The 13602-nt window shown below is 42.3% G+C and overlaps 1 protein-coding gene across 1 annotated transcript in view; it reads right to left on the bottom strand.

Annotated features, from left to right (window-relative positions):
* Positions 1–3335: 3335 nt before the first annotated feature.
* Positions 3336–13602, bottom strand: part of fhdc1 (FH2 domain containing 1) — a gene marked incomplete at both ends in the record, with an annotated part of 59771 nt that continues 49504 nt past the window's right edge. The window contains one exon of the mRNA XM_083909177.1: positions 3336–5465. Coding sequence (XP_083765303.1) covers positions 3336–5465 — 2130 coding nt within the window. The remainder of the gene's footprint in view (positions 5466–13602) is intronic.

Below are 13602 nucleotides of genomic sequence, written 5' to 3'. Positions count from 1 at the left end.
GTAAAGGGCAGCCATTGTAACGCTCTCTGTTGTGAGAAGGAAGGAGGACACTGAGGACACTGAGAACACTGAGGACACTGAGGACACTGAGGACACTGAGGACAGACAAGAGGGGGACATGTTGTGTCAACTTTGCTCACACTGGGGGGGAAAATAGTGGCTCAAGTGTCAAAACAGTTAATGTTCTATATTTTTGAACAACCTCATCAATGATTTTGTGAAATGTTTCTCGACCTTTATCCTAATAACCGTTGACACTGAGTGATTCCATCACGATAACATTTTTGACCACATATATGTCGTCACACGGATATATTTTTGTGTCACTGCTTTATTCACGTCACTTGCAGGAACAAGGAAGAGGAAGAGGAAGAGGAAGCATGTCAGCACACGACAGACATCAGATAAAAGACACGGACGCTCTCACGTATACCTCACCCATAAACCCTTCATTTTCAACGCTATATGTAAACATATTGATAGTCAGAAAAATACTATGTCTTTAAATATGTGTTGTTGTTTTTGTTTTGTTTTTACAAAGTGAATGAAGGAAAAGTTTCTACTCTCCTTTTACAGTCAAGGCATTTCTACTGGTGATGGATCTGCTACATTCAGCTTTAAGGCTTTAATGTGCTGCTGTGAATGAATGAATGAATGAATGAATGCTGTTTGCCTTAAAGGCAGTGGCACAATGCAGGTTGAAGGCAAGTGGTGTGAAATGGTCAACAGGACTGAGGTCAGCTGCTTGGTTTGTGCCTCGAACAGAGGTGTCAAACTTGCGGCCCGCACATGTGTTAACCACTGTATATGAGCTTGTTCAGTGTTTTAATTAAATTAGATTATGTCATTATTCTCTGAATTTCACATTTAGTTCTCTGTTTTTCGAAGTTTATATCAGATCAAGCACGTTTACTTTGACATTGCTGGGAAATATCTTAATTAATATCTTTATTACAGCATCATAATAGAATATTGCTGGACCCGCCCCCTCTTGACTAGAATAGATGTTCATTGGCCCTTCGGGTCATTTGAGTTTGACACCCCTGCTCGAACGAATCACTATCCAATTTCAGTAACTTCGATTAGTTTTAGTTTTCCTGAAAAAATAAATAACTTTTTGTTGTTGTTTTTTTTAAATTCTCAAAGGCTCTCCCAACCATCTGAATGAATAAAAAGTACTCATACTTAACAACTGTTTTACATCCAAATTTCTGGAAATAATTTCATCCTCTTTTTGCACAATGAAAGAAAAACATAAAACCTTTCTTAGCACTGATATAAAACCATAATGTGATGTAACATAATAATAAAGTTATAAAGGGCTTGCGTAGTATCCGAAAGATAAACATATTTTCTATGCTTTAAAAGTATCAAATTATCCAGATCTGCACCAGAATTTACCAGTATATAAATTAATATTAGCTCTGTCATCGCATGTCATTGACATCTTTGGATAAGAAAGAGAGAGGAACTGGTTTAAAACAAATGGCTGCATAGTGAGATGTGTGTAAAGGCCACATTATACTTCTCAGACTGCGTAACCACAGAGACCCCCGAGCCTTCATAGTTCGCCGTCGTGGTGCCGGATACGCACTGCAATTTCACGCCTGATCAGTAGGGGTCGCTACGCAAGGTTGTTGTGCTTTTGGCTACAGTGAGCAATGGCGTCTGAGAGACAAAGACTGTTGTCGTTGTTGCAGCCGAATAACATTAAAACAGTGGCCGTTTCTTACCTGAAATAAATATTTTTCTGTCCCGGAACGCAGTTTTAAGATCATTTGAGGCGAGAACTTAGCCATTTAGAGTCTAAATATGTGGTTTGTGTATCACGATGTGACGTATTTATAGTTTGGCAGCGACATTGTTGGCTGTGATCAGCTCCGCCTCTGTGGACGCTCAGTGTGCACAGTGGCCGGCACAGAGCAGTGTTATCGCGGCCTGTCCTGAGGACCAATCGCAGCCCTTGCCGTCTCCACAGTCCCTTGACAGAGTGACGGACACGTAAAAAATATTTGGTGCACCCGGAGGCGACGCAGAGGGGTCTCCGTAACCTACGTAGAGCACTTTACGCAGAAGTATAAATTGAGCTTTAGTGTGTCTGAGCTCAACACAAAAGCTACAGTAGAACACAAGTTAGAGAGTGTTAGTGTTGGACGGACATGTGTTTGTACTATTAATATTAACATAACCATAGAAAGTGGACTAAAGCTTTTTTTTTCGTTGGTTGAAAGAGTCTTTGAAAATATTTTTACAAAGTTGGACGACACAAACTGACGCCGAGCCGAACTCAGTCCAGTTAGAGCTGATGATGCTACTTTACTACGCTCAGAGTGGAAATGGCGACACTTCCCCGCACTGTGTCGGACACATTCTGTGCTTTTTTCCGTTCAAAGCGTTGGCGTTGGTCTTGTACTATAGCCTACAGTATACAGGAAACATTTCCTTCGTGCACGTCTACTCCACGATATTATGGAGGAGTTCTACAAGATCTACAAATTACAGTACATGTACATACTCAAGCAAGGAGACGTACAACAGTTGGTACACACTGTGGTCATATAATCTGTGACTTTGTCTATATATATATATATATATATATATATATATATATATATATTAATAATAATATACCAGGGAATTGTAAAACGTGGCGTTGCAGAGTGATCAGATCATTTTGTCTACATCGTTCTCATGCAGAACCCAAAAAATATATTCTACTTTGCCTGCTGATTCAAGGCCACTGCAATTTTTTTCTGAGGTATCAAGCAAAAGAAAAAACAAAATAAGAAAATAGAGCAAATAATGCAGCAGAGTTCTGCTAAAGAGAATACAACAAAAACTACAAAGACACCATGAGAGCAGCGAGGTAAGGTACAAGAGTTCATGTAACCCTGAATCAAAAGGACACTGAAACTCGGCGTGGAGCTTCAAACTGTTAGAGCTAATTAGCAGCATTATATAGACGATAGTGTTCAACATCAACGTCATCACAGACACGAGCACATACGCGGTACACAGACGGCTAAGCAGGCAAAGCAGGCGCCTGTGGAAAAACACCATTTTGCCATTTGTCGGATTAGTTAATAACACCCCCCCCCCCCACGCAGAAAAAGAAAGTTACGAACAATATATGTATATTTTCTTGAAATGGAACGTGTTCATTGCATTTTGTTCTTTGCAATTCGTAAACCTGATCCAGAGTCAGCTACAAACCTGGAGGGTGAGAGAGGTTCATTCGTTTTTCTGATTATGTTACAGAGAGGAAGAAGAAGAGAGAAGTCACTTTTCTGACTTTGTCTTTCGCCTGCATGTGTTTTTATTAATTTATTTAAATTTTATTTCCAGCTTGGTTTAGCACTTCTGCTGGGCGCCGTCAAAGACTTTTCGGAAAAGCTGCTCTCCTTGCGCGACTCCTCGCGAGTTGGAGGCGGAGTCTCACTGCGATAGGCGCTTCGTCTGGTGGCCTTCACGCTCTGCGCTCGTCGCATGTTTGTCCCGTGGGGGCGCTCCTCGCTGCCGCGAACTGTGGGCGATAACGTGTTCTGCTTCACCGAGGACGGTCGACCCACGAGTGAGGGGCTGCGAGACGGCGTGGACGGGACGGAGGGAGGGCCAAGGAGCTCCTTACTGGTCCTGGAGGACGAGGCGATGGTGTTGCGGGCGAAGCCGGGGACACCGGATGTGTTTTTTAGATGTGAGCAGCTGTTCTCGGAGGACGCTGCACCCTGGGCCTGAGCTTGCACTTGGGCCAAGGCTCTCATAGTGGAGCGGCACATTTTCTCCTCAGGAGCAGGTTTGGAGATGTTCCTCACAGGTTTTGCGCTTGGCTTGTTGATGGAAACCTTCCTCGGAGTCAAATCGCGTGCCCATCTTGAAATACCACCCGGGAGGCTACTTCCTCTCTGAGCTTTGGACTCATCAGGAGGCAAACTGGAGTGTCGAGGCGGCCGTGACGTCTTCTCGCTCCTACCTCTCGCTGCTGGGGTGCTCTGATCTCTAATGGGATGGCGTGACTCCCCGCTCTCATGAACCACAGTCCTCTCCGCACACTTGCTGCTACCCGTCCTCGTGAGCTTGCTAATAGGAACTACTTTCCTCATGCCCTGACTCTCGGTGCTGGTCAGCGTCCTCACACCACGAACTGCTTTGTTTGCTTTACTCGCTGCATGCACTGGTTTTCTGACACTTCTCTGTGTGTCTGCAGCTTTGTCTGCACCTTGTTTTCCCTCAGTGGTGTCACAGCTCTCCGTGTCCCACTCTTCCGTCGTCGCAGATGCAGCCATCGATGTTGCGTCCGCAGACTTTGGCGCTGAAAGCTCATTCGTTGAAACAGATTGGTCGTTGGGAGACAGAGAGCTTGGTTCTCGGTGGCTCTTCTGATGTTTATTGCAGTCTGTCGTTGTAAGTTGAAGCTCCTCTTTTGTCAAAGAAGAGCTTTCGACCTCTGAATAATCCAAGATGACGGAGCAGTCCGTTTCTGTGCAGTCAAGTATGAAAAACATTGGCTTCTTATTGGATACAGAGGTATCGAGCGGAAGAGGTGTGTCACAGGTTGTTGATGAAACTGTGCTATTGTCCTCTTCTTCTCTGTCTCTGTCAGAAGAGGGGCCGACTTGTGTAGAAGTATCTACTTTATGTTCCCACGCAACCTTGGGATTTGCTCTTCTTTCTAAAAGTTTATCACCTGGAACGTTGTCCAGATTCTTGGGAGGAGATTTTCTACCCTTTTCCAAATCTGTCACCATGACATCCCCCTGGTTGATAAGGTGCAAATGATTACTGTTATTGTTTGGACTTTGGAGTTCAAAAGCTTGAGGGCCTCGAACTAAAGTGTGTTTCTCCACACTAACATTCATGTGGCCGGTAATTGTTGGGTTGGGATGGTGGGAGGGTTTTTGAAAGACAAAAAGGGAACGAGGAAGAGCGCTGCTCTCCGATACAGATGCGTAATTGTTGTTGTTGCTGTTGTATACGTCGTCATTATCATTTAACCCACAAGAGGAGTATCTGGCGAGCGGGCTGATGGGTTCAGTTTGCGCACATGGAGAAGTCACTTGTCGGTCACAGCCTAACTCACGGTTGCCATCCTGAGCTAAGAGCCACGGCGTGGTTTTTCTCTGCACGGGGCGACCCGACCGAGGTAGACTGTTAAACTTGGAATAGTCAGTGCCACTGTCTCCAAATACCTCGAGATATCCTTGGAGTTCACGGTCTGCTACGGAGGTCATGGTGTGGCGGTGGCGGCGGGCGCTGGCAGAGCGTCCCAGAGGGCTGTGTGGACTCTGTGACCTCTGCTGCAAAAAATCCAGGAGGCCTTCCTTGGTGAGCATCTCCACATCGTTCTCGCTGCTGCTACGACCAAACCCCCCGCTCTGGTCTGGCCCTGACCAGGACAAACGCTTCTCCTCCAGCTCTCTCAGGCGACGCTGTCTAGCTGCCTCCTTCATCTCACGATCCAAGTTGTCCTGGTACAAACACACAGGATAATGTACAGTTAGGTATGAAAGAATACACTAACACATGACGTGATAAATGACACTAGAAACAATTTAGACTGAATTTTACAGAGCTAATGTCTACATGATGTTGCATGACTTCCTTGAGTTTTGAAGCTCCTACTGAATATTTTCAAAGGTGATATTTACTTCAAAATCCTTCATTTAAGTTGGGTTCCATCAGCAATTTGTCTGACAGTGACATCTACTGCGAAACACTACTGGTAGAATTGCACAAGTGTTATCTTTTTTTTGATACCAAGAAAATTCATATAGTGCTTGTGTTTGCAGAGACATACTCAAGTAAGTTTAGGAATGTCAGGGACCCCCAAAAAAGTGGGTCTTGGATGAGGAAGTTAATTATGTACTGCTCAATGAAACAAATAAAATATATTTATTCTTATTGACAAAAAAATACAGTCTCTTGAGAGACTTACAAAAATTGCCTTGGCTGACTGTATTTCAAGTCATCCAGGCGGGGTATTGGGTTAAGTTTTCAACCAGCAATAATCACGTCTCAGATAACCTTCATAGACTATGAAATTGCCTCTGCACAAGAATACTGAAATTTGCTACAAGTTTGAACCAGACCTGGTGCAACACTCACAGTAGACATGGTTCCTTTTTATCCGCCACTGGATTTACAGTATTTACTGTTCAACGACTTGCTAATGTTGCATGTGAGAATGGCTCATTTAAAACTAACCCCGCCTTTTCCGTCCAGTGGTTTTAACCACCAACTTTTCAGGACATGTAACTCAGCATTAAACTTGTCAGACTAATTGATTCCACAGCTTTGAACTTCAAATATGTCTTGAGCAAATAATGTCGTGTTTAGGTGAACTTGTGGATAATAACATTGTTCTGGCAAAATCAACCGATTACAATGATATTTCAGTTACAAGTGTGATCACTACATGTTGACTTATCCTTAAACAACATTGTTTGCAATAAATCTTTAGAAAACAGAACCATTTTCAAAGAGGATCCTGTAGGATGCAAGGCCTTTCCGTCCAGAAGAACCACTTCAAGTGTGCCTGAACGTTGTCTGGGAGGGGGAACATGGACATCGAAAACTCCAACTAAGGACCAGGAGAACCAGAGGTAGCCCGGGATTGGGAGATACAGGTGGACACACGCCAATAGAACAGACAAAGATAGAGTTTTCTTATTAACAAACCATACAGTCTCTTGAGAGACTAACAAAAATTGCCTTGGCTGACTGTATTTCAAGCCATCCAGGCGGGGTATTGGGTTAAGTTTTCAACCAGCAATAATCACGTCTCAGATAACCTTCATAGACTATGAAATTGCCTCTGCACAAGAATACTGAAATTTGCTACAAGTTTGAACCAGACCTGGTGCAACACTCACAGTAGACATGGTTCCTTTAACTGCCACTGGATTTACAGTATTTACTGTTCAACGACTTGCTAATGTTGCATGTGAGAATGGCTCATTTAAAACTAACCCCGCCTTTTCCGTCCAGTGGTTTTAAACACCAACTTTTCAGGACATGTAACTCAGCATTCAACTTGTCAGACTCATTGATTCCACAGCTTTGAACTTCAAATATGTCTTGAGCAAATAATGTCGTTTTTAGGTGAACTTGTGGATAATAACATTGTTCTGGCAAAATCAACCGATTACAATGATATTTCAGTTACAAGTGTGATCACTACATGTTGACTTAGCCTTAAACAACATTGTTTGCAATAAATCTTTAGAAAACAGAACCATTTTCAAAGAGGATCCTGTAGGATCCAAGGCCTTGCCGACCAGAAGAACCACCTCAAGTGTGCCTGAACGTTGTCTGGGAGGGGGAACATGGACATCGAAAACTCCAACTAAGGACCAGGAGAACCAGAGGTAGCCCGGGATTGGGAGATGCAGGTGGACACGCGCCAATAGAACAGACAAAGATAGATTTTTCTTATTAACAAACCATACAGTCTCTTGAGAGACTAACAAAAATTGCCTTGGCTGACTGTATTTCAAGTCATCCAGGCGGGGTATTGGGTTAAGTTTTCAACCAGCAATAATCACGTCTCAGATAACCTTCATAGACTATGAAATTGCCTCTGCACAAGAATACTGAAATTTGCTACAAGTTTGAACCAGACCTGGTGCAACACTCACAGTAGACATGGTCCCTTTAACTGCCACTGGATTTACAGTATTTACTGTTCAACGACTTGCTAATGTTGCATGTGAGAATGGCTCATTTAAAACTAACTTTTCCGTCCAGTGGTTTTAACCACCAACTTTTCAGGACATGTAACTCAGCATTAAACTTGTCAGACTCATTGATTCCACAGCTTTGAACTTCAAATATGTCTTGAGCAAATAATGTCGTTTTTAGGTGAACTTGTGGATAATAACATTGTTCTGGCAAAATCAACCGATTACAATGATATTTCAGTTACAAGTGTGATCACTACATGTTGACTTAGCCTTAAACAACATTGTTTGCAATAAATCTTTAGAAAACAGAACCATTTTCAAAGAGGATCCTGTAGGATCCAAGGCCTTGCCGACCAGAAGAACCACCTCAAGTGTGCCTGAACGTTGTCTGGGAGGGGGAACATGGACATCGAAAACTCCAACTAAGGACCAGGAGAACCAGAAGTAGCCCGGGATTGGGAGATACAGGTGGACACACGCCAATAGAACCGACAAAGATAGATTTTTCTTATTAACAAACCATACAGTCTCTTGAGAGACTAACAAAATTGCCTTGGCTGACTGTATTTCAAGTCATCCAGGCGGGGTATTGGGTTAAGTTTTCAACCAGCAATAATCACGTCTCAGATAACCTTCATAGACTATGAAATTGCCTCTGCACAAGAATACTGAAATTTGCTACAAGTTTGAACCAGACCTGGTGCAACACTCACAGTAGACATGGTCCCTTTAACTGCCACTGGATTTACAGTATTTACTGTTCAACGACTTGCTAATGTTGCATGTGAGAATGGCTCATTTAAAACTAACCCCGCCTTTTCCATCCAGTGGTTTTAACCACCAACTTTTCAGGACATGTAACTCAGCATTCAACTTGTCAGACTCATTGATTCCACAGCTTTGAACTTCAAATATGTCTTGAGCAAATAATGTCGTTTTTAGGTGAACTTGTGGATAATAACATTGTTCTGGCAAAATCAACCGATTACAATGATATTTCAGTTACAAGTGTGATCACTACATGTTGACTTAGCCTTAAACAACATTGTTTGCAATAAATCTTTAGAAAACAGAACCATTTTCAAAGAGGATCCTGTAGGCCTTTCCGACCAGAAGAACCACTTCATGTGTGCCTGAACGTTGTCTGGGAGGGGGAACATGGACATCGAAAACTCCAACTAAGGACCAGGAGAACCAGAGGTAGCCCGGGATTGGGAGATACAGGTGGACACACGCCAATAGAACAGACAAAGATAGATTTTTCTTATTAACAAACCATACAGTCTCTTGAGAGACTAACAAAAATTGCCTTGGCTGACTGTATTTCAAGTCATCCAGGCGGGGTATTGGGTTAAGTTTTCAACCAGCAATAATCACGTCTCAGATAACCTTCATAGACTATGAAATTGCCTCTGCACAAGAATACTGAAATTTGCTACAAGTTTGAACCAGACCTGGTGCAACACTCACAGTAGACATGGTTCCTTTAACTGCCCCTGGATTTACAGTATTTACTGTTCAACGACTTGCTAATGTTGCATGTGAGAATGGCTCATTTAAAACTAACCCTGCCTTTTCCGTCCAGTGGTTTTAACCACCAACTTTTCAGGACATGTAACTCAGCATTAAACTTGTCAGACTCATTGATTCCACAGCTTTGAACTTCAAATATGTCTTGAGCAAATAATGTCGTTTTAAGGTGAACTTGTGGATAATAACATTGTTCTGGCAAAATCAACCGATTACAATGATATTTCAGTTACAAGTGTGATCACTACATGTTGACTTAGCCTTAAACAACATTGTTTGCAATAAATCTTTAGAAAACAGAACCATTTTCAAAGAGGATCCTGTAGGCCTTTCCATCCAGAAGAACCACTTCATGTGTGCCTGAACGTTGTCTGGGAGGGGGAGCATGGACAGCGAAAACTCCAACTAAGGACCAGTAGAACCAGATGTAGCCCGGGATTGGGAGATACAGGTGGACACACGCCAATAGATCAGACAAAGATAGATTTTTCTTATTAACAAACCATACAGTCTCTTGAGAGACTAACAAAAATTGCCTTGGCTGACTGTATTTCAAGTCATCCAGGCGGGGTATTGGGTTAAGTTTTCAACCAGCAATAATCACGTCTCAGATAACCTTCATAGACTATGAAATTGCCTCTGCACAAGAATACTGAAATTTGCTACAAGTTTGAACCAGACCTGGTGCAACACTCACAGTAGACATGGTTCCTTTAACTGCCACTGGATTTACAGTATTTACTGTTCAACGACTTGCTAATGTTGCATGTGAGAATGGCTCATTTAAAACTAACCCCGCCTTTTCCGTCCAGTGGTTTTAACCACCAACTTTTCAGGACATGTAACTCAGCATTAAACTTGTCAGACTCATTGATTCCACAGCTTTGAACTTCAAATATGTCTTGAGCAAATAATGTCGTTTTTAGGTGAACTTGTGGATAATAACATTGTTCTGGCAAAATCAACCGATTACAATGATATTTCAGTTACAAGTGTGATCACTACATGTTGACTTAGCCTTAAACAACATTGTTTACAATAAATCTTTAGAAAACAGAACCATTTTCAAAGAGGATCCTGTAGGATCCAAGGCCTTGCCGACCAGAAGAACCACCTCAAGTGTGCCTGAACGTTGTCCGGGAGGGGGAACATGGACATCGAAAACTCCAACTAAGGACCAGGAGAACCAGAGGTAGCCCGGGATTGGGAGATACAGGTGGACACACGCCAATAGAACAGACAAAGATAGATTTTTCTTATTAACAAACCATACAGTCTCTTGAGAGACTAACAAAAACTGCCTTGGCTGAGTGTATTTCAAGTCATCCAGGCGGGGTATTGGGTTAAGTTTTCAACCAGCAATAATCACGTCTCAGATAACCTTCATAGACTATGAAATTGCCTCTGCACAAGAATACTGAAATTTGCTACAAGTTTGAACCAGACCTGGTGCAACACTCACAGTAGACATGGTCCCTTTAACTGCCACTGGATTTACAGTATTTACTGTTCAACGACTTGCTAATGTTGCATGTGAGAATGGCTCATTTAAAACTAACCCCGCCTTTTCCGTCCAGTGGTTTTAACCACCAACTTTTCAGGACATGTAACTCAGCATTAAACTTGTCAGACTCATTGATTCCACAGCTTTGAACTTCAAATATGTCTTGAGCAAATAATGTCGTTTTTAGGTGAACTTGTGGATAATAACATTGTTCTGGCAAAATCAACCGATTACAATGATATTTCAGTTACAAGTGTGATCACTACATGTTGACTTAGCCTTAAACAACATTGTTTGCAATAAATCTTTAGAAAACAGAACCATTTTCAAAGAGGATCCTGTAGGATCCAAGGCCTTGCCGACCAGAAGAACCACCTCAAGTGTGCCTGAACGTTGTCCGGGAGGGGGAACATGGACATCGAAAACTCCAACTAAGGACCAGGAGAACCAGAGGTAGCCCGGGATTGGGAGATACAGGTGGACACACGCCAATAGAACAGACAAAGATAGAGTTTTCTTATTAACAAACCATACAGTCTCTTGAGAGACTAACAAAAATTGCCTTGGCTGACTGTATTTCAAGTCATCCAGGCGGGGTATTGGGTTAAGTTTTCAACCAGCAATAATCACGTCTCAGATAACCTTCATAGACTATGAAATTGCCTCTGCACAAGAATACTGAAATTTGCTACAAGTTTGGACCAGACCTGGTGCAACACTCACAGTAGACATGGTCCCTTTAACTGCCACTGGATTTACAGTATTTACTGTTCAACGACTTGCTAATGTTGCATGTGAGAATGGCTCATTTAAAACTAACCCCGCCTTTTCCGTCCAGTGGTTTTAACCACCAACTTTTCAGGACATGTAACTCAGCATTAAACTTGTCAGACTCATTGATTCCACAGCTTTGAACTTCAAATATGTCTTGAGCAAATAATGTCGTTTTTAGGTGAACTTGTGGATAATAACATTGTTCTGGCAAAATCAACCGATTACAATGATATTTCAGTTACAAGTGTGATCACTACATGTTGACTTAGCCTTAAACAACATTGTTTGCAATAAATCTTTAGAAAACAGAACCATTTTCAAAGAGGATCCTGTAGGCCTTTCCATCCAGAAGAACCACTTCATGTGTGCCTGAACGTTGTCTGGGAGGGGGAACATGGACAGCGAAAACTCCAACTAAGGACCAGTAGAACCAGATGTAGCCCGGGATTGGGAGATACAGGTGGACACACGCCAATAGAACAGACAAAGATAGATTTTTCTTATTAACAAACCATACAGTCTCTTGAGAGACTAACAAAAATTGCCTTGGCTGACTGTATTTCAAGTCATCCAGGCGGGGTATTGGGTTAAGTTTTCAACCAGCAATAATCACGTCTCAGATAACCTTCATAGACTATGAAATTGCCTCTGCACAAGAATACTGAAATTTGCTACAAGTTTGAACCAGACCTGGTGCAACACTCACAGTAGACATGGTCCCTTTAACTGCCACTGGATTTACAGTATTTACTGTTCAACGACTTGCTAATGTTGCATGTGAGAATGGCTCATTTAAAACTAACCCCGCCTTTTCCGTCCAGTGGTTTTAACCACCAACTTTTCAGGACATGTAACTCAGCATTAAACTTGTCAGACTCATTGATTCCACAGCTTTGAACTTCAAATATGTCTTGAGCAAATAATGTCGTTTTTAGGTGAACTTGTGGATAATAACATTGTTCTGGCAAAATCAACCGATTACAATGATATTTCAGTTCCAAGTGTGATCACTACATGTTGACTTAGCCTTAAACAACATTGTTTGCAATAAATCTTTAGAAAACAGAACCATTTTCAAAGAGGATCCTGTAGGATCCAAGGCCTTGCCGACCAGAAGAACCACCTCAAGTGTGCCTGAACGTTGTCTGGGAGGGGGAACATGGACATCGAAAACTCCAACTAAGGACCAGGAGAACCTGAGGTAGCCCGGGATTGGGAGATGCAGGTGGACACACGCCAATAGAACAGACAAAGATAGATTTTTCTTATTAACAAACCATGCAGTCTCTTGAGAGACTAACAAAAATTGCCTTGGCTGACTGTATTTCAAGTCATCCAGGCGGGGTATTGGGTTAAGTTTTCAACCAGCAATAATCACGTCTCAGATAACCTTCATAGACTATGAAATTGCCTCTGCACAAGAATACTGATATTTGCTACAAGTTTGAACCAGACCTGGTGCAACACTCACAGTAGACATGGTCCCTTTAACTGCCACTGGATTTACAGTATTTACTGTTCAACGACTTGCTAATGTTGCATGTGAGAATGGCTCATTTAAAACTAACCCCGCCTTTTCCGTCCAGTGGTTTTAACCACCAACTTTTCAGGACATGTAACTCAGCATTAAACTTGTCAGACTCATTGATTCCACAGCTTTGAACTTCAAATATGTCTTGAGCAAATAATGTCGTTTTTAGGTGAACTTGTGGATAATAACATTGTTCTGGCAAAATCAACCGATTACAATGATATTTCAGTTACAAGTGTGATCACTACATGTTGACTTAGCCTTAAACAACATTGTTTGCAATAAATCTTTAGAAAACAGAACCATTTTCAAAGAGGATCCTGTAGGATCCAAGGCCTTGCCGACCAGAAGAACCACCTCAAGTGTGCCTGAACGTTGTCCGGGAGGGGGAACATGGACATCGAAAACTCCAACTAAGGACCAGGAGAACCAGAGGTAGCCCGGGATTGGGAGATACAGGTGGACACACGCCAATAGAACAGACAAAGATAGAGTTTTCTTATTAACAAACCATACAGTCTCTTGAGAGACTAACAAAAATTGCCTTGGCTGACTGTATTTCAAGTCATCCAGGCGGGGTATTG

This window comes from Microchirus variegatus (genome assembly GCF_963457635.1).
Source record: "Microchirus variegatus genome assembly, chromosome: 23".
Classification (NCBI taxonomy): Eukaryota; Metazoa; Chordata; class Actinopteri; order Pleuronectiformes; family Soleidae; genus Microchirus; species Microchirus variegatus.
The sequence above is the reverse complement of the archived record's forward strand: the minus strand, read 5'-3'. Positions and strand labels throughout refer to the sequence as shown.